This window comes from Ovis canadensis, chromosome 3, assembly GCF_042477335.2.
Source record: "Ovis canadensis isolate MfBH-ARS-UI-01 breed Bighorn chromosome 3, ARS-UI_OviCan_v2, whole genome shotgun sequence".
Taxonomy (NCBI): domain Eukaryota; kingdom Metazoa; phylum Chordata; class Mammalia; order Artiodactyla; family Bovidae; genus Ovis; species Ovis canadensis.
In genome coordinates, this window is record NC_091247.1 from 212,942,282 (window position 1) to 212,964,661 (window position 22,380).

Sequence of the window (22,380 nt, forward strand, 5' to 3'; positions counted from 1 at the left end):
ACACAGTGATCCAACCAAAAGATCATGTGAAAGGAGCTTAAATAATAAAACTGAAAGGAAATCAAGAAAAATTCAGATTCAGCAGGTCTTGAATAAGATTTCAGTAACCAAAATTTATAGAATTCAAGGACAGTATTTATTAAATACTCAACTATATGCTAAGAATTATACATGTATTATAGTTTAGCTACTACTTAGACATTAATCTAGTAAAGCAAGTACAATTATTTCCATTTTTCTTATAAACACTCCTTTATGGCTTGCAGGTGACTTATCAAAGGCCATGTAAACAGTAAGTAATGAAATCAGAATTTGTATCAAACACAAAGGCCATTCTTTACCGAAAGTATGACAGCTGCCTCTGTATATACACGTATGTTATCAGATCTCCTACAGTTCAAATAAACTAGGTCAGACATGGTCTCCAGCCACAAGATTAAAACGTAGTGAGCAGTGCTATCACAGGTGTGTGCCAGAGCCTTGTCAGAGTGACAGGAAAAAGGCTGCACTTCTTCAGAGACAAAAACATGGCAACAATTATTCAGCACGGACAGATATACTGAGATGAAAGGGGTAGGAGAAATTCCACATAATCCATGTTTTAGTGTCTATCTTTCTGCCAAAAGTAATAACCATATCAGAATATCAGTCTGTCAAGAACCAAGGAGTTTCAGCTTGCAAAAAGTGAAGAACAAGAAACAAGGAATGACCCATGGGGAACAAGCCTAGAAATACGTACTCAAGTGAATTCACACAAAATGTAGTGAGCAGGGATAACTGAAGAATGAATCACACCCCATGCTGTTTCATTCCCAGTTCTGGTGTTTTTATTTTAGAAAGAAAGCACATTGAACTAAACACTGGAGAGCTACTGTTGCCTTGTTTTGTGTTACTTCTATCCTCCATTTGAAAAAGTATCCAGTCAAGATCAATCTTCATCCATTCTGTGAGATGAAAAGAACCTAGAGGGCAAAAACACATACAACTCACTCAAACCACAGATTTAAACACTATCTATAAATAGGATGAGAAAAAATAAAAAGAAGATACACAGAGTAGCTAATATAACAATAAAAAATAGTAAACTGTCTAGACTGCTGCCAAAAACCATAACCATATCTTTCTGTAATCACCACACGTTACCTTGGTGGTCTCAACTGACAAAAGGTCTAAGGTATATCATCCTTACTTCTCAAATTTACTTGACTCTTTTTCAGGAGAAACTATTCTTATTTCCTGGAATTTTCTCTCTGGAATCAACAGTGCATTTATAGGTCCATTATTTTATCTATTTTTTTCAAGATGTTGCCAACACCACAGCCAAAATTTTGTTGTTGTCCCTGGAGTTTTGTGACTCATTTCAGTTAGACATCAAGTAAGCATATTTTTCTAGTGATCGATTTAAACTGTACTATAGAGATATGGGCTTCCCTGGTGGCTCAGAAGATAGAGCGTCTGCCTGCAGTTCGGGAGACCTAGGTTCGATCCCTGGGTCAGGAAGATCCCCTGGAGAAGGAAATGGCAACACACTCTAGTACTCTTGCCTGGAAAATTCCATGGACAAAGGAGCCTGGTAGGCTACAGTCCATGAGATTTTAAAGAGTTGGACACGACTGAGCAACTTCACTTTATAAAGACATGTGCTATCTTACAAAAAATCAACCTAATTTTAGACACTGAATTTTATATTAATTAAAAAATAAGTTATACAATAAATATGTCAGTAATATTACTCCCTAACAATCTTATCATATAGACAAGTGTTTTATTTTAGTCAGCACCAAGAAGAGAAAAAATATCACAGAAAGTTACTCTAACAAAATGCCTGAACAAACAAAATTTAATTTAAAAGGTTCTTCCTCTAGTGCTCCAGACTACATTTTCAGTAAGTTATTCAATGAGCAATAATTTTGGCTCTGATTAAGATCCAAGCTGTTCATTTTCTTTCAGCTCTGACATCTCCGTATACTAACCAAAATATGACAGAACTCTTTTTAAAAATTTAGAAATTGTAATCTTATTAACTGAAGCCATGTATTCTTATGTTCTATTCTAATATATGTAAAGCTGTGTTTACCATTAATCAATTTTTAATAGGTGACTTTTTATACCATTTAAAAAAAGAAAATTCACCATGTATTTAAACGATTATATCAGTTATTTCGGCTTCATGTTACTGTAAATCCTTTCTCCCAAGTATACATAATCAGTCTACTTAACTATCTACTTCTCCCATTGCTAGCCTAGAAATCTGTCAGAAAAAGAAATTCAGAGTATAATGTTCTATATTTGTTGCAGATTGTTTTATTTCCCAGAAGAGAAACAAAGGTAGGCCAGAGGGGAGATGAAGTAAAATGCACAGGGACTGAGTGAGAAAGAGAAGCATGGAGAGACAGAGGTAAGAGAAATACGAAGCCAGGAAAGTGGAAGAACCACCAGAGAAAGAGGAGAGGGAAGGCAGAGCCAAATAAGCAAGAGAGAAGGCGGATGTATGTGCAGAGGGGCTGATGGGCAGACAGTGATGAAGAAATAGGGCTAGAAAGGAAAGAGACAGCAGGATCATTTTCAGCCCCAAACTTTGTCAAATTACATACTTCTGTAGTTACCCCCCTAATAATGGGAGGTTATATTTACTATGAGATAGCATAAATTTTTACCATCATTAAAGTCCCCATATAGAATATGTTAGTAACTTGATGGGGGAAATCTTTTCACAGTAAGTATCAGATCACCATGCTGTACACTTTCTTAAAATTTTATCTGTCACTTATACCTCAATACAGTTGAGATTAAAAAAAATTTACACGTATCAAGATACTGGAAATCTCTAATTTTACATATTGCTATTTTTCTCCCCTAATTTAAAGAATGATAGTACTCTACTTAGGACAAATTCATTCCACATCAAAAATTTATAGCCATTCATGGTTACACACTACAGTAAATTATGTAACACTGGTACCGGACTGAAAACATGTTCTTGAAATTAACTTACCATTTTAGAGTCAAGATCAGCAATTGCAGTCCTGTTTCCATTTCTGCCCTGTTGCTGGACATGGTATGTCACGTTCTCTCTCTTCTCCTATGCAGACTGCTAGTAGCCATCAATCTGAAGAATTCTTTCTTCTGCTGCCACCTACCAGTTTATTTCTCTGCTGCAGCAGAAGAGTATATAGAAAAGGTTCTCGCTTACTAGTCACATTAAATAGAAAGCTTCCTTTGTTTAATATTTCATATTTTCACATGTGCATGAACTTCCTGTTTCCCTGAAACCTCCCCGCCAAAAGTTAAAACAACAAAAATCCCAATCACAGAAAATCAAAACAGGTATGATCAATGTTCATGCTAAGCTGGGGGAGGGGGAGGGGGAGAAATTCAGACACTCAGCAGTTGCCATCTCAAGGAGCCATTTCTTGTCTGTTAACACTTTTCTTCTTCACCTGTCCCTACAAATAATAAATGCATAACTTAACATTTTAACTAGGTAGTCTACAACTCCTGCAAATTTTAAGTTCAGAGACTACCAAAAGACTAGTGGAAGATGCAGCAATAAAGGAGTATTTTAAAGTAATTCTAGAAACTAAGGGTGTTAGGTGCTTTACCTGCTTGAGTTTTCAATGTTCTGGACTGCTTATTGCCCAATGGCTCTGAATACATTAAAACACGAACACATACGCCACCTACATTTAAAATAGGGTAGCATTTGTATGCCCATATAAGCAATGGGTGTATTTTTCTTTTTGCAAAAGAGTAATTTCATTAGGTCCTTTTAAAAGGACTGACCACCAAAAAAAAAAAAAAGGCACATTTTCTCATACTCTAAACATACATAGAAGATTTAGGGCAAAAAAAGGGAGACACGGTGACAAATGTAATAACTGTTGTAGAACTGGAAATTAATACCACAAAAATGCTTTTTCTCTTTTTTAGTATCCTGAGATTCACTTGTATTCAGACTCCCCTTATTACTGAGGTCTAGGTTTCATTTATTCTTTATTAGCTACTAAAGAACAATATGCAAGAATGAGCTAGTGATAATAATGAACTAGTAAAAATGACATGTTTTTGTTCCACCCACCCACTACCTTTACTCCCAAGTAAAATCTTTTTTGGTTAACTTAAAAAAAATAAAGCAAACACTGACATAAGCACTAAAGAAAGGCTGGTCAACAGTGGCACTGCAGTGACATTGTTTCTTCTTTTTCATTCCTTCCCCCATCTCAAGCCCCACCCTTTGACCTCTGTATATGGGATGAGCCTGAGCAGGAGAGTTGCTGATGTCAGGACTGCGCCGTTCCCACGGATGCTTCTAGAGGCCTGCTGTGCTTCTGGGAACTGGGGCACAGGGATGGCTGTCTGACTGAAACCTAAAACAACAACAATTCACCCCACCCCTCATGTGCCCGAACCCCACAACAGCAGCCAGATAATACGCTATATAAGGACCATCTAATATAGTTTGAATATGGTGAAATCTGAAAGTAATCATTCTTAACATGTAAGTGATCTTCAGGGAGGGGGAAGTGGGGGAGGCAGCGGAATGGAGGTTCACAAATCCTCCACGTTCCAAGTAATCACGTAGTGCATACACCCTAACGCTGGCCATTCTTATCTGCAACAGAACAAGGTCCATTCAAGCCTATTTAGTATACATCATAAATTACTGCAGGAGTGCAGTGGGATTCCTCGGTTAGTAAATTTCAGTTCAAGAGATAAATATTTTAAATCTTAAGATGCTACGGGAATGATTATCCCTACCGCACAGGAGTGAACTGAAGCACAAAACAAGTTAGTAACTTCTTATATGCCTTTAGCAGTAGAAACCACATTACAAGCCAGGATTCCCTATTCACTAACCTGGAGGGTTATCAGATTTACAGCCTGCTTGAATAGGACATCCAAAGAGAAGTTTTGAAAGGTCCTGACTTCTGCCACTAAAATCCTACCTATTAGAAAGAGGATTATCTCCCAAAACTCCTATTACACCTAAAACTTCAGGAAGGACAGGAAAAAGGAAAAGGGTAGGTGGACTGGGATAGACAGAGGAGGGGATAGTATATTAACTAATGGGAAGGCTGTTAAAATGGCTAAGTTATATCCCTATTTCTGCCACTAACTTTGCTTCATGGAATTAATAAATTGCTTCAAGATCTTGTGCTTCAAAAGTGCCCTCCAATCTATTCAACCTATAACTGTTTGAATGTTTAAACTATTACTTTATGACGTCTGCTGACATCTACCTCTTTGTGAGAACTAGTGTTTCAGAAACACTAAAGTCATTTGTTCTGAAATCATGCTGCTCCTGAAATAAATACTCTCTGTTATCTTGGTTTCATTACCTTTCACTTTTATAATGATGTCAGAGAAAGAGAAGCACTACTACGGTCAACCGAAGGCTATGATGAGTTTTTACCATATATATAACCTAGAACCTAATTTTACCTTTTCAAAACTCTAGTTTTCCATACCTGTCAACTCCTAATTGATGTCTTTATACTGTGAGCTCACTGTGTATTCGGAACACCAACCTCTGAAAAAGCTTAAGCCAGAGTAGCACAATGGAAGAAACATACAAACCCAAAACAAAAACAAAGCCAAAAAAGTCACACTCTGAAATAATCATAGACATATATGCAAGAAATGGAAAGATCTAAATGGCTAAAGCAAATCCCCCAAGAAAGTTCTGAGTTCATCCCAACTGATTCAAACTTTACCCCCAAAGGTTTTTCTATAACCAAATTATTTGCTAGACGAATTTACACATTGTTTTTTGAAACAAAAGTAATTACAAACCCATGGGTGCTTCAAAGTACATAAGAAAGGAACTTTTAAAAAGAAAGTAAGGTTAGCCTTGTGATGGAAAAAAAAAAGGAGAATCAAATTACCTGCCAGCAGGCTGGGGTTGTGCCTGAATCCAAACCGCTGCATTTACCATTCACTCTACAGCTGCATTATTGGGGGAAGGGGAGTTTAGAAGGGCACTGACCCCGAAAGTTCTCAATACTTCTCACTCATCATCAGGAAGGGGGAAGAAGGAAAGTTTTTTCTCTGGGTATTTTTTTGTTTGTTTGTTTTTGTTTTTTTGGCTCCTGAAAAGGCTGGCAAAGAACAGTAATAGTGCAAGCAGTTAGAATATTTCTTTAAAAACAATTTTTAAAATGCAAAACATTATGGAATTTAAAACACCACATTTTCGTTAATGTAGAAAGAGCTGTCACTAGAGTTAGGCAGCCACCCCAAAACAGCATGGCAAAAGGGCAATTGGTATAAAGGAAATAAAATACCACACAAAAATCCAAAACAAAACTAAAAACATTTCAAATTAAACCTGGAAGACTAGGAGATTCCAACAGCAGATTTCTGTCCACTACTGAAACATTCCAAAATCCAAGCTTCAAAGGCGCCTAAATGTATCTTAAATGAAATTGTTTTTGTTTTGTTTTTTAAGAAAAAAAAAAAAAGAAAGAAAGAAAGAAAGCAGTACCTGGTTATAAATCCTGCAATATATTACATTAAAAAATATCCTAGTACAACAAAAACAAATTTTAAAAGAAATTAAACAAACAAACAAACAAATAAAAACAGTAGCAGCAGAGGTTACCTGTCTGAGCACCTACATTTTCTTAGGAGGGGATCGTGTCTCACCAGCCATATAGCCCATAAACCTTCTCAAAAAGAGTGAGTGAGCCAGGAGAAAAATGTAACACAAGATTGGATTTCACAACGTCTCTAAGCGCCCCAGACCCCAAACTGGGGATTCATTGAAGGAAGATAATTTCTTTTTCCTTGTTTTCTTCTTGAGAAAAAGAAGAGATGATCATGAAAGTCAATGACTTCTTTCAATGTCTTCAATACCTTCTCAAAAGTCTGATAAAGTGGTTGATGAAAACAAGTCTCTCAATGGATTTTTTCCTAAATATTCCAGGATGTTTTCTTATTTGATAGCATATACAGAAATATTTCAAAGTTCAGTGGAGTTAGAGCCAGCAGAAATGACCAATCAAAAGAAAATAACTATTAAAACTTTTAAATGGAATAGTTCATATCTGTATGTTTGTGTATATATATATAGTCCGCTTTTCATCATGGGTGACATAAAAGCAATATCAGAAAGAATTATGTTTAAATACAATTCAGAATACAATTTTAACAATATATAATAGTTTTACAATAATTCAGATTTTTGCAATGATAACAACTATACATATTTGGTTAATACACATTTTTAACTCTCATAATAGCAATAAAGATTTTAAGAAATTTACTAAACAATATGAAAATATACTTAACTTTCACTTAAATATCTGGGCTGGTTTATTTGGGTTCTTCCAGTATGGTTTGTTCATAGTCTTTACTTTTTTGAGAGAATTCAAAAGGGTATTTGTGTTCTTTAACTCTAAGATGACCATCCTTGCCCTTCTCATTCTAACATATGAGTGTATGATCTAGAAGTAGGTTGGTAAGGCTATGCTTTAAGAGTGTGAATGCACAAAAGATGGATAGTGAGCAAAAGTAACAGTGAAATAATCTCAGATACTTTTTCTAATGTAGTTGGTCAATTTGATAATTTTTTACAAGGCTACACCTATATCCTTCCTGGTGCCTTATCCCATCCAACAGAAACCTTGAGTTTTTCATCAAATAGAGAGGCTGTTCTACTTGTATTTTAAAATTCACTGACCTATATGCATGTGGTATGTAACTATTCCAAGTGTATGTGTCATAATCTATGTGGCAACCAGATGGTCTCTATATACATATGAATGATGATTTAATTAAAGTTCTCCCTTTTCAGTTCTCTATCCCAAATAGTGTGCATCTTCCAAAGTACGGTCATTCAGTAAAGCAAGTACCAAGTGAGCCAGAGGTACTTATATATGCCACAGTATGTCCCACGATAACCTTGTACGAGTCAAATTTTTTTAGATGAGATTAGAATATCCTAAAGTAAACCAGAAACTCCTCTTATACACCTTTTTCTAAGGTGAAATGAGACACTGCACAGATTAGAGGTACTATTCTATTTGTCAACAATCAACCTTTCACTCCATTTTAATATTATTTAATTCTATGGAAAAGAAAACAAATTTTATTACATTCCTTTTTTTTTTAAATGGGGAAAAAACTGTACAAGTAAGCATGATCAAACCTCTGTTAGAACTGGTTAATACTGATCTTATTGCCTCGAAGTCTCTCTAGTAAGTGTCCAAGAAATTATGTTTAAGGTCCATCTGAAGGAAAAAAAGCACTGGAGAGGCAAGAAAGGACTTGGGTAAAAAGCTTCAGAGGATTGTAGGGAGATGGAACTTGCTGCTTAAAAAAATTACGTTGAACTCTGGATCATCTCTACTTCTTAACACACCTTCCAAACCATTCGCTGGAATAGTTTCCCATGCTTAAAGGCTCATATTATATGCAGTTTGGGGGCTTTTATGAATTCAGAAATAAAGAAATATAAAGAGAATATTGAAGGCTTCAGAGTAGGGCTATAAGAGACTGCTAAGTCCCCAAACAAAAAATGTTCTACCCCACCGCAAAATCTATGTGTAATAGGAAAAAATGCACAGCAAGAAGCAGAGGGAAAGCATGTAGCCTTGAATAAATCATACACTGGACAGTCTAGAATCAAAGAAAAAAAGCAAACAACACACATATACACAAAAGCCTAAAAAGCATCTATTCTCCTCATATCTTCAGGTGAGTACCTCTACCCAGCAGAGTACAATTATGAAAACAACTTGACTTTTTTTTTTTTAAGTAAAAAACTGTGTTTCCCATCATGCTCCATTTTCTAGTTTCTATCCTTTTTGATGGTTGGTGTAAACAAAAAGCAAACACATAAACATGCATGCGTGTGCAAGCACATGCACACACATGCACACACACACAACACCCTCTTAAAATGTGAAAAATGCAAATAAATAATGATGGAATCACTTCAATTTTATACTCAGGAACTTATAGGCCCTTGATTTGCCCCCCCCCAAAATATTTTACCTTGTCCTTATTCTTTAAATGCCCAACCACCAAAAGAAAAAAGGAAAAAATAAAAGGCTTAAATGCACATGTTTCAAGTCAGTGTCTTGTTAACAAAAAAGGAAGCATTTTCTTCACTTTGGCCATTGTTAAAGATGCAGGCATAGATCAGGGAATGTTAAGACTAGCATGTATTAAAAAAAATGCAACATTAACAGAGCATATGTCTTTCAAAAAAGGCTAAAACACTAACAAATACAAGTCAATGCACATATTTTTAACTAGTGCAATTTTATCTACAATGGAGTAAATGTTATTTTGTGTGCCAGACATTGCAATACTGTTCATTTCCCTTTTATCATGCAAACATGCCAATTTTGTCATTAAAGGAAATTTTTATTGGGACACACTCACATTGCCCTCCCACCCATATCAAGGGTTGAAAAAAGTCGCTAAGAGAGTCCCTTAGAATTTCGTAAATATGAAGATAAAGCTGCTAGTTAATAGCGTATAGGCTGAATTTTCAGATTTTTAAAAAAGAAAAAATTATAATTTAGGTGGATATTTACCTCATCCATTAAAACACAATATGAAATCACACTCCTGTGAAATTTGTACCAACTGTACAAAAACAAAAAGGGCCATGAAAAAAATTATGATCTTCATGGCCTGAGAGCCTACACATTTCTGAGTAACTTAAAAGAGTAATTAACTACAAGAGCCTGACATTTTTCTGTGTCTCACCTCTTCTGCCTCTCTATCTGTAGCATTTGTAAATAAAAGTAACATCTTAATAGCAGAGATCATGTCTATCTCCCACTTTTTCCCTCCTAACTACTCCTACTCATCTTCCTGAGCATTTTTCATGAACAGCATTGCAAGTTGGTTTAAAAAAGAAAGAAAAAAGAAAGAAAAAAAGGAAAGAAGAAAAAGAAAGTTTTACAAGGGTTTTGTTGGTTAATTATTTACCAGTGGAATCACTCCACCAGGAGTTTGATTTCATTGGCTAGCAGTTGGTTCATGTTGAATAGGCCCCCTGGGAGCTTGGTGAGCAGCTCTCGCTCGGTGGTTTCAGGGTCGCTGTCAACAGAGCTGGAACTTGCGCTCATGTTGTCGACAGCAGTGTTGGCTGGGGGACCCAGCTCCGGCTCACTAGTCTCACTGGCCGTGGACACCACGGAGAGCAGGGACATACGCCGGGTGAGCCGGCCAGAGGGCAGAAGGGAGGCGGCATAGTCCGCAATGATACCAGCTACATCTAGATTACAAGCCTTATCAAAGGCGATGAAACCTACATTTGCATTGGCCTCGCAGACACAGAAGGAGCCGTCGTCTTTCATCAACAGGTCAATGCCACACACATCCATTCCTAGGATATTAGACACCTGGATAGCTAGCTGCTTCCCTTGTTCACTCAATGAGCACATCATCCCGACACCACCTGACAAAAGAGAAAAAAAGAAATGATAAATTTTTGGAGTAAAACTAAAGCAGACCTTAAAAATAACCCCGCTAAGGTTAACCATCTCTTCAAAATCTTCTAAATCAATAGCAAAAACAAAAGTGCTATGCTAATGTAAAACTGGGACTCTGAAGTCTAGGACTCCTTCATTGGGGAATCCCCTTTGAAGCCAGTCTCTTAACAAATTGATGAGTGAGTACTTTTTCAATGTTATATTTTCTGAAGACAATGAACTTTGACTAAAGCCTATCTTACTTGCAATAACATGGAACTTTTACAAAAATACAGTTAACTATTTAATATTGTTATTGGTTTCTATCAGTTCCAGGTTTTAATTTGTAAAAGTAATAGAGATGCATAACAGAGACTCAGAGAAGGCAATGGCAACCCACTCCAGTACTCTTGCCTGGAAAATCCCATGGACAGAGGAGCCTGGTAGGCTGTGGTCCGTGGGGTCGCTGAGAGTCGGACACAATTGAGCAACTTCACTTTCACGCACTGGAGAAGGAAATGGCAACAACCCACTCCAGTGTTCTTGCCGGGAGAATCCCATGGACCGGGGAGTCTGGTGGGCTGCTGTTTCTAGGGTCGCACAGAGTCAGACACAACTGAAGCGATGCAGCAGCAGCAGCAACAGGGAACAGAATCTAGGAACATGGTTCTCTTGCTCAATAGCCCCTATTCTATGTGTCATCCCTAAGCTGAAAGGATCCTGGGGCTTAAGGCAGTTGGCTGAGTAGAGGGGAACTCTTTGCTGGTATCTGAGAGAAAAGAATTAGAACTAGATTTTCTAATTTGGTGACCAGCTTCAGGAAGCTTTAGATAAGGATCAGAAAGCAAAAGAACTCTGACAAAACCTTGGCTTTAAGAGCTCAACAGAAGGAAAGTTGACCTCACTACTATGTGAGTATTGCCTGACCCCGAAAAGACCAAAAGGGAAATGCACACATGAGTAGGATTCAGGTACCCCTCCCCACCTGCCCACCACTATCACCATCACCACCACCACCACCAGTGAGGCTGGAAGAGTAAGGGAGAGAAGCCCAGGAAATAAGAGGGCTTCATGTAACTGCCTCAGTAAGGGAATGACACACTAGTCAACGAATTAAAGACTGCTTCTCGGCACCCACAGTACTGATGGATCTTTAATGCTCCGAAACCATTTGCAATGCTCCAAATAACCTGAGCAGAGCTCTGATGTGATGGGATAGTAACAAGAACAAAAACAACAAGCCACCTACAACTTGAATAAAAGAAAAGCATTAAGTTCAAGTTTAGCACTCTGAACTAAAACAAAAATGACTACCCAAGTTAAAAACTTCTGTAGCAGAAATGAAGGAGAGTTGCTTTTGTGAGTATAACTTATAACTTGGAAAATCTAGCTTAAGAAATATTTTGAAGCACATACAAAAACACTGAGGTGAAGCCACAAATAAAAAATTTGCTAACTGAATCAGAAAAACTCCTCCCCAAGAAGGAAAGAAGAGTTTTCCTGAGGCTTAAAACAAGTAGGTCTGATAGAAACAGCTTACTAAAATCCAGGTTGGACAGACTGAGAAGAGACACATATCTATAAATATCCTGACAAAATATTGAGCTTTTCAAGTAAAACAACCAAAAATAAGAGAACAAAACAAAAAAACTTACAAAGAATATATATTACCTACCCCCCCCCCCCACTTCACCCCCACTGCCCAATCAGAGTAGATTTGGACATTCAATTGTAAAAGTGTAAACTATAAAGCGGGTTTCCCAGGTGCCACTAGTGGTAAAGAATCCACCTGTTAATGCAGGAGACACAAGAGACACAGGTTTGATCCCTTGGTCGGGAAGATCACTCACAGTAGGAAACGGCACCCTACTCCAGTATTCTTCTCTAGAAAATTCCATGAACAGAAAAGCCTGGCAAGCTACAGTCCATAAGTCCACAAACAGTCGGACATGATTAAGCATGCACACATCAACTATAAACCAGCAGAACTGAAGCAAGACTTTTACAATTTCAGAATTCTATCTCAGCCAATACATCATCCTGAAAACTCAAGATATGGGAAGGAGCAGCTGGGGAATAAAGAGTGATGAGTAATAATTCTTGCAATATGGGTATGTGTGTGTGCATTTCCAGTTGCTTTAGTCATGTCCGACTCTTTGGGACCCCATGGACTGTAGCCCACCAGGCTCCTCTGTCCATGGGATTCTCCAGGAAAGAACACTGGAGTAGGTTGCCATGCCCTCTGCCAGGGGATCTTCCCAACCCAAGGATTGAACCTGTGTCTCCTACATCCCCTGCATTGCAGGTGGATTCTTTATCACAGAGCCACTGGGGAAGCCCCAATATGGGTATAATTAACTGTAAATAGATAAAGACAGCCTGGGAACGGATAAAGTAAGCCCTTGATTCTTAAAGCAGAAGAGATAACTCAATAAAAGAAATTCTAATCCATACTTGAACTAAAACTATTAAATGGTTTTACCAGAACAATGGAATATAAACCCAGGAAAGCAGAAATTTTTGTCTGTTTTGTACAATGTTATATACAAAATACTGTTAAAACAGTACTTGATGCTGAAAAATATTTGTTCAGTGAATAAATGAATCAAGAGGAGGAGAGCAGAAGTAAAGTAAGACTGTTCTAATCCTCTCACTGGGGGAGAGAGGGAATAGAGGTGGTACATTTTCAGAGTAGAGATTTCAAGGAGTCTGGACGTGAAGTCTTATACTAGTGAAGGGATCAAGGATGACTCCAAGGATTTAGTCTAAACTAGAAAGATACAGCTGCCAATAAACAATAAGGAGATAACAGTGTGTGGGACATACTGGAAGAGGTAGCTAGATGGGGAGTTCAGGTTTGGACATGTTGAGACTAAAATCTCTAACAGTTATCTATATGGCGCTATTGACAAGCAGTGACATATGTGTGCCCAAGTTCAAGAAGAATGCCTAAACTGGAGAGATAAATTTAAAAACAGTAACAAATAAATGGCATTTAAAGCCACAAGCTAAGTAAGATTACTAAGAAAGTAAAATAAACACAGAAGAGGAAAACACCGAGACTATTCTCTGAGGCACTTAAAAGATCTCAGAAAATATACATTTAAACAAATGAAAATCAGCAATATTATCTGGACCAACAAGTTAAATAGGTTAGGACTCAGCTTAAATGAACCTCAATTATACAGAAAATAATACTGGGCTGGCCAAAAAGGTTGTTCAGTAACATCTTACAGAAAAACCCAAATGAACTTTTTGGCCAATTCAATATAAACCAAAGAGGGAAACTGGTAGACATTTCCTAAATGTGTGAATTGGGTTACAAGTTGAGCCTGGGTGAAAGCAAATTTATACATACATAAATTATGTTCGTGTTAAGTCTATTAATGATATTTACATATGAAAGACATATTTTTCAACTTATTAGGTAAAAAGACCTGAGTTATACACAAATACTCATTGAATAAGCTTAAATAATACTACTTTATATCACAGAAAAACTCCTGCATTGCTTTTACCTAGTGAGCAGTTGCTTTGCATCCTCCCATCTGTAGAACAGCGTAACATGGTGCCAACCACACGGCCTCCCACGACAATGACACGTACATCCCTTCCATGAGACTCTTTAACATACTTCTGGAACAGGTATGGAGCTTCATGGCGAATAAGGTGACTTAGATCAGCCAAATGGTGCTTATCTCGAGCCAAGAAAACCGCTTTGCCTGTGACCAAAAGAAGAGCAAGAAATGAGTATGTCATCAGACTATGAGCAGTTGATATCTGCTACCTATATCTTCTTCCGTTCCAATCTACTTTCTCAGAATCAGTTGTTTATGGTCACTCTCGCATTCCCCAATCTCTTAACAAAATTTATTGTGAGGCTGGGTTCTTGTGAATTGTATTTCTTCAGGTTAGCCAATAATACTAGCCTCACTTATCAGTAAAACATTTTTCTGAGTTAAAATATATGTTTTATATATTATGCAATATTAAGATACTATATTTGCATTTAGTAAGATAGCAGTATATTACTACTTTTGTGCCAATAGAAGTGTCTGTTTTTAAAACATAGTTATAAATACTCTGACAGTTTTCTCATTAAGAGGAAGGGGAATCTATGTCCCATTGCTTGAATCTAGGAGGGGATGTAACTGCTTCACCCAACAGAATACAGAGTAAGGACTTCTATCCGACTTCTGAGGCTAGGTTGTAAAAGGTCACACAGATTCTTTGTTCCCTGGAGCAGTCACTGTAGGAGCCCTGAGACTTCTTGGCTGACTGGAGAAGTCAGGTAGAAGTAGTGCATTAAAGTCCCAGCTGAACCCTCATCCAGTTATCTGTCAAGGCACTAAAGCTTGGAAGTACTTGGATTTATGAATCATTTTACACCTTAAAAAAAATCACTATTAATCCAAAGTTAAGATATTTTATATACTGTTTTCAAACAACATAAATTGGGATGAGGATGATGGTGTTAGTGATCTAGAATCCTTATACTGTTGAAAAGGAAGATAGATCATTAACTTGAGACTCAGTCTAAATTAAGTATGCACCTTAAAATGTCCAAGATAACCACTTAACAAACAGAAAAAACTTTGAGCAAAACTCACAAAAGCCTTCCACAAGTCTGAGGTACCACACACCTAGCAATTTCCCTACAATTCTTTAGAAGTTCTGAAGAATAGTTTCAATATTATGTATAATAGCAACAACCCATACACACCTCTATGACCACGTGTATTCTTCACTACCATTGGGAACTCCAGTACTTCTGCTTCATCAATCATTTTAGCAAAATTTTCATGACCACCTGGTTTGAGCAAAAAATAAAATTTAAGAATAGCAGCAGAGGTGTTTTATGATATATTTTATCTAAAGTCAGCAAGACAAAGAAGGTAGAAGGTAAGAACTTAATGGCTCAATTTTGTCTTCAGTTAACTATCAGTTTAAAACAACTACTTCTTTTTAAATGGATAAAAACTATTAAACTATAAATATTCTAATATTGAAATCAAAGAAGTTAAAACAAAGTTTCCTAGTTTTATTAACATTTTTCATAATTTTTTATTTTTGGTTGCACTCCATTTTCATTGCTGTGTGTGGGCTTTCTCTAGTTGTAGCAAGCAAGGCGCACTCTTCATGTAGGACTTCTCATTTTTGTGGGTTCTCTTGTTGCAGAGTACAGGCTCTAGGTACATAGGTTTCAACAGTTGCCACACAGGTTTAGCTACTCTGCAGCATGTAGAATCTTCCCAGACCAAGAGTTGAACCTGTCCCCTGCAATGGTAGGCAGATTCTCATCCACTGTACCACCAATGAAGTTCTATTTTTCATATTTCATCCTTTATTATTCCACCACACAAGTAATAGAAGCTCTAAGATCAACTTTAGTATACAGCATTCTATTTGGATTAAGAAAGAAGAGTGAGTCACTGGGGAAGACTCATCCAAAGTTGAAAAAATGCTAACATGCATGTGTGTGTGTGCTCTCACTCTTATCAAATACACAAATTAAATTTTCTTTTCTCTATTATAAAACAGAGTTCATTCTACCATGAGCTATTCAGGTAACCTACAGGTTATGTCTTGTTCTTTCTGTTTATACTTCCTAGAAACAAATAATAAAGAGCAAAAATGGATTGTAGTTGCAAAAAATCAGCATGGCTGACAGAATAATCAGACTAAGAAAAAGTTCATTAAACAACTGCAATTTCATAAATTTGTAGCTTAAGAGAAATTATGATTAGCCAGTCTCCACATTTTAAGCCAGATTTGGTTAATATAATTTGCTCCTTTCCATTCTCTTAAAATCAGTACTGTAGACTGATGAGGTAAGCTGTAACATTTCAAAAGAAGAAAGAATTGTGAGGAAGAAAGAACTATTCATATTGTCTCTTCTTGTGCAATTGCTAAAAAGAGCAATGGTATCTACATATGCCATACAAATTGGCGGAGTTCCCTTCTTTAAAATATTAAAAATAACAAGAGGACAAGAATTTCTTTTTAAAGCCTCTCCAACTTTTCAAGCATTCGGCTGGACATTTTAATGAAAAAACTATAGTGATTTATAGTAAGCCTGATTCTTTCCAAACTAGAAGAACTGGAAAGTCAGGAATATATTAAAACAACAATGTTTATAACAGTGCTACATCAAGTGTGGTCCAGGAACCCCTGCCTCTGTGACTTCTTTGCTGCTGATATGTGTCCAGAAAAATATAAGAAGAGTAAACACAAGAAAACAATTTGGCATTGTTCTGATATTTTTACAGTACTTTATGCATACTGTAAATTGGTTTTAGAGCACTATAGTATTGAAAGCCACAGTAAATTTTTTTAAAAATAAAAAAATGGTCCTCTCCCACAGATGACTTCAGAAGCAATGGTTTAAAGCATATCTAGTGTCATTTTCTTTCATTCAAAATATGAAAATATTTATGAAGCATTAACATGAAAATGTCAGAAACTATAGAACGATTATCAGATTATTTTACCTCAGGGCTTGTCAAACTGAGGACAGATTTGGCTCATAGCCTTTTCGTAATAAAGTTTTACTACAAAATAGCCACATTTACTATTTAAGCTTCGTCTACTGCAGCTTTCAGGCTTCCCTGATGGCTCAGTGGTAAAAGAACGCTCCTGCCAATGTAAGAGATATGGGTTCGATCCTTCGGTCAACAGATCCCCTGGAGAAGGAAATGGCAACCCACTCCAGTATTCTTGCCTGGGAAATCCCATGGACAGGAGGGGCCTGGCAGGCTATAGTCCACGGGGTCACAAAAAAGTCAGACACGACTTAGCAACTAAACAAAAAACAGCAGCAGCAGCTTTCACAATACAATAGCTTTACTGAGGGTCACAAAAGAGAACATATGGCCTGGAAAGCCAAAAATATTCACTATTTGACCCTTTACAGAAAGAGTTTGATAAGTCCATTCTACCTACACCAAAGAAGTGAAGTGAAGTCGCTCAGTCGTGTCCAACTTTGTGACCTCATGGACTGTAGCCTACCAGGCTCCTCCATCCATGGAATTTTCCAGGCAAGAGTACTAGAGTGGTTTGCCATTTCCTTCTCCATATCAAAGATAAGCCTCATAATTCTCCTGCCTAGTTTGTTAAAACTTAAAGTCACTTCTATAAGAAGTTCTTTCATGTTCACAAATTTCCTTGTATCATATAACCCTATCAGTTTAGTAGGGCTTTCAATATTATCAGTGCTCTAAGACTAAGGCAATAAAGTCTTATTAGTAAACTCACCATAAGAAAAAGTATCTGGCAGAGGAACACCATGACCTGCCAACTCTTGAAACGTCCAGAACTTATTAACACAGTTCAGGATGGCTTGAGGTCGGTTCATCAGCCTGCATCCCATCTTCTCTAGATGCCGCAAAACAGTGATGTCACTGTCACTCTGCACCCAAGGGGTTGGTACTCTCACTACCACCACCTGCGGGTAGGCAGTGATTAGTTCTCCACTGATACGCAGACCTGAAATACACAGGAATAAAACCAAAACCATCAAAGGAGAATATAGAATAAAACAGAGAAATAGATACAGACCAAAGTTCAGGTCTCAAAACTAAATGTACTATTCTGCTAACATTTTACAGAGACAGAGACACATTCCTCCTTAAATGATTTCCTTTTGTAAGAAAAAAACATTAATGAGAAGAATTTATGTACTGGGTAATAAATTCTGGTATATGCCAATACAATGAAATATTATGTATTCATTAAAAAGACTGTCATAAATCGCTATGTTTGAAGACAGAAACATGTCGAGATTTGCTTTCAAAAAGCAAATAACTTTGTGTTCACATATGCTTTTAGTACAAAAAAAGAATTTTTAAAACAGCAGTTTCTTCAGTTTTATCCAGTACCATTCTATTTTTGAAAAGGTCCCAAATAATGGAACAAGGTACTCAAGTTGCTTCTTAAAACCTATATTCATTAAAAAATATATGCTTATTAAAACACTCAAATATAAAAATATAATACATTTATCCCATCCAACATCCCAGGTTATTATTAGTATTTCCCCTAATGTTAACTAAGTAAAGAAAAATATGTAGGTAATTTTGACAAATATTTTGTGGCACTTTCTTTCATCATGTAACATTATACCAGACATCTAAGCCAATGTAAATATAGCTTTATTGGGCTCAATGGAATTATACTTAAAGATACACCATATAATCAACCCCTTACTCATGAATATCCATTCAATAAATATTAATTACTATGTGTCAGGTTCTTTTCTAAAAGTTAGGAAGATTGGTAAATAAGGTATATCAGCTACCTGTAATCACCATGCTACACATTACATACCCAAGACTTTTATAGGGAGTGTGTGTGTGTGTGTACACCATATTTTCTTTATATACTCATCCAATCTGTCAATGGACATTAACTTTGTTTCCATGTCTAACTATTACAAATAATGAGCATGGGGGTAACAGATAAATCTTCCAGATAGTGATTTTGTTTTCCTTAAGTAATATTCAGAAGTGAAACTGCTGGATCCACAATTCTGAGTCAAAGAGACTATATCTGTTCTGATAAGGGAATGAACTTGATACCGCCTGTTGATACATCCTTATCTTTTAATCCTTTCCTGTATGGCAGAGGCTAGACGCACTTCCAAGACCCCCTTACCAGCAGGATTCCAATTTGGAGAATTCACCAATGAAAGATAATTACACACAATTTTAAAGGTCAAAGTAGCAGTCATTATTCTCTGGGGGCAGCTATGGGTAGCGCTGTGGTCATCAGCAGATGTGAGGTTTTTGGCCAATGGCTCCAGGCGTTCTCCTCATAATCATGCTGCTAGAGATCAGCAGCAGCAAATTTCTGCAATCCTGCATTTTCTCATTTCTTTGGCTTTTGTGCTGACTTGCCTCAACAGGCAAGATCTAAACAGCATTTTCCTTGAAATCAGAAAAAAGCCTAGTGACCAAATGAAAAAAGGTGAAAAGGGAATTCAGTTTAGGGCAGAAGATGCTGACTCTGGATCATAGATACGATCTTGGTGATAACATAAGGACATCAAAGTAGAATATTCTGTAATAGTTGAAGTATAGATAGGAACTATACACATATGTATACAGAATTCATACCTAGTAGGTGGGGTGTGAATGTGCACCTATAGGAATCAGCCCAAGACTTAAGAAATAGGGACATATAGGCTGAAAAACGAAAAAGAAAAAATGGAAATTCCTAGGACCAAGACCTGATGAATCTCAGCAACGAGAAAGAAGCAAAAATCTGAAGAAAAATCAGTCAAAAAACTCAAAATATCTAGTCTTAAATATTATTATGAAAAATAAGAAAAGTCGGTGTTACCAGAAGAAAATCAAATTTGTTACATGAAAGGTAAAAAGAAGAGTGAGCAGAAAAAAGATACTTTAATTGTCAAAAGAAAATTCATCTTCTCATTTCCCTAAACTGGAGTTTTTGCTACTTTTAAGAAAAGGGATTAAAGAAGGGAATGGAAGTGTTTCACTCTAAGTCTGCTGCCAAAAAGAAACTGGGAATACGGGAGTACTTTACCCAAAGCAGTCAGATCTGCATAGTACACTATAATGGATATTACTGAGGATGGAAAGAAATTCAATGCCTCCTGTGACAAAAATACTTTATTACTCCAGGCAAGCAAAATGTGATCTGAGGCTACCCAGAAAAACAGGGGCAGGTACAGATGAATGTGAACCCCCCAAAAAGGCAAAGTACTACTGATCTCTTGGGTACTTTCAATAAATACAACTTATCTTTGACGTAGAGCTTATGAAACTGAAATACGGGGCAAATGATTCTTTTCCTTAGATCTCTGTTATTCATGATACACAGGTACAACTGCACTCTACTTATTATGGCCACAGCTATTCATTCCAAATGAATGTGCCACCAGTCAGTTCTTTCAACTCTACTTTTTTTTTGCTTATCATCTTAAATGGTAACTTATGATGCTATTCATCTAACTTTGCTTTGTACTGGGATAGAGATTTCAATATAAATATTTTAGATGTAAGTTTTGAATTAAGTATATGATTAAACATCAAAAGTCAGTAATGAGTTAACCTTAGAATAGCAATGGGGCTGGGAAAAATTTCTGTTCCTATATTTTTTGTATAAAGTGTATTATGTATTAAAAGGCTGCTGCTTTGTCACGGCAAAGTGAGAAGGTGCTAAGGGCTGATTATTCTCCTAGTGGAAAGATTCCTTTGGGATATTAATAATCTCCTTGCCAGTAATTAAGTGGGAAATCTCACTACTCCTGTGCTTTTTGAGTCTAGTTTGGCTACATGATTAAGTGTTTTTATCCTCAGGGAATAAGAAACAGACAACTGATAGCTCCCTGCTGACTGGCATTTTTTTTTCTTCCATCCTTTAGAGTTCAGGAGTATTCATCAGGATTTCAGGAATCTTTTAAAGCTGACATAACTTTAAGTATCTTAACTGGAAATGAAGGTGCTATTTGTACATGATTTAAAAGCCACATAATCTCTGTGCCAAAAATCAAGGAAGCACTCAAAGATTTAAGACAGATGAATTATGACAACATTAGACAGCCTGAAAGGGCTTCCATGAATGGAAGGGGTAGTCGAAAACAAATTTTGGACCAGAAATCTAACATATTCTTTCTCAGGCTGTGAGTTCTACCTGGAAATAGCAAGTAGGCAGGATAACAGAGTCATAACTTCTGAGCACTCCCTACACCCTGCTAAATTCACATTCAGTTGTTTAGGTCAGTAACCTAGAATCCATTACTTGACAAAGCTATTAAATTCACCACATGTAAAATCTTAAAAAAAAAAAAAAAGCAAAACACATAATTCTGAATGCTTTAAAAAACTCATTATAAATCTACTTTTCAATATTTTAAATAGGACATTAAAAAAGACTGCAGCAAGAGGGCTTTGGTCACATTGGACTGCTGCCCATCATAAATGCAGGTCTATCTTCACATCAGAAAGGTCTTCTTAAACTTAAAGGAAAAAAAAAAATCACTGGCTTATTTGCCCCACAGGTCCCAAAAATGTAGGAAGAAATCGTTGCCCAAATTTTGAGGAGAATAGGGCAGTTAGTAACTCTGTAGTGCCAAGGGTCAAACGATTCTCAAGAGTTATACAAAATACTTTAAAAGTCTTTATTAAGGCTGGGTTAGAACTCACACATCGAGAAATTATCAAGTATCAAAAAACCAGGCATAATGTAAGAATCCATTCTTTTGAGAATATATATGTGTTTCCTATCTGTTCACCTGCTACCCATCAAAATAAACTTTATGTTTCCTATCAAACCATCCCTCTTTAATATCCTCAGCAATCCTTTTCCCCCTCAAATTTGTTTCTAAGACTTGTCTCACTATTAATCCCAAATAGCAAAAACAAATTTTCTCCAAAGATGTCCTCTTTGGAGAATGACTAGGAACTAATAACATTTCTTTCCCAGGCCCTTCATCAGAGGTCCAGAAAGAAACAAAAGGAGACTACTTTAACAGTGTGCCTCATTATCACTGAGCACTGCTGTGTAGCAGCTGACAGTCATGTGTCTGAAAAAAAGGGAGAGGGAGAGAAAGAAAAGGAGAAAGAGATGAGGAAAGTAGAAGCAAACAAACAAGCATTCAGATTATGACTGTCTTTTTTAAAAACATCTTTTATTGAAGGCAATGACTGGCTAGCTTCTACTCTAAGTGCCTTTAAAAACTATAGAATCTGGAGTGAAGATAACCAGCTCTATCCCCAAAAGGAGGTAAGATATAACAAATACAGAAAAATGTGATGCCGCTAAATACTTCCAATTAAACTTAAATTTTAATGCTGGTATTCAAGCTCAGCATGTTAGAGTACATTCTCTTTACCTTTTCTATAGTTTACAGTGGTAGGATGAGGTAGCCTGATGGCACATGTGTTAATTGTTATTAGTAATATATCTTGGGAACTTGATTATCCCC

General features: G+C 36.7%; 1 protein-coding gene across 11 annotated transcripts in view; it reads right to left on the reverse strand.

Moving 5' to 3' along the window:
* Window positions 1-804: 804 nt before the first annotated feature.
* Window positions 805-22,380, reverse strand: part of RIMKLB (ribosomal modification protein rimK like family member B) — a 44,961-nt gene continuing 23,385 nt past the window's right edge. For 5 of the 11 annotated variants that reach the window (XM_069581329.1, XM_069581321.1, XM_069581328.1 and 2 more), the window contains 7 exons: window positions 17,685-17,915; window positions 15,154-15,240; window positions 13,949-14,152; window positions 5,886-10,417; window positions 3,603-3,680; window positions 2,996-3,155; window positions 805-962 (listed from right to left, as the gene is read on the reverse strand). In XM_069581329.1, the coding sequence (XP_069437430.1) occupies window positions 9,954-10,417; window positions 13,949-14,152; window positions 15,154-15,240; window positions 17,685-17,915 (986 nt within the window). In that variant the 3' untranslated portion in view covers window positions 805-962; window positions 2,996-3,155; window positions 3,603-3,680; window positions 5,886-9,953. The remainder of the gene's footprint in view (window positions 963-2,995; window positions 3,156-3,602; window positions 3,681-5,885; window positions 10,418-13,948; window positions 14,153-15,153; window positions 15,241-17,684; window positions 17,916-22,380) is intronic. The other 6 variants (XM_069581323.1, XM_069581333.1, XM_069581322.1 and 3 more) reach the window with 4 other exon arrangements.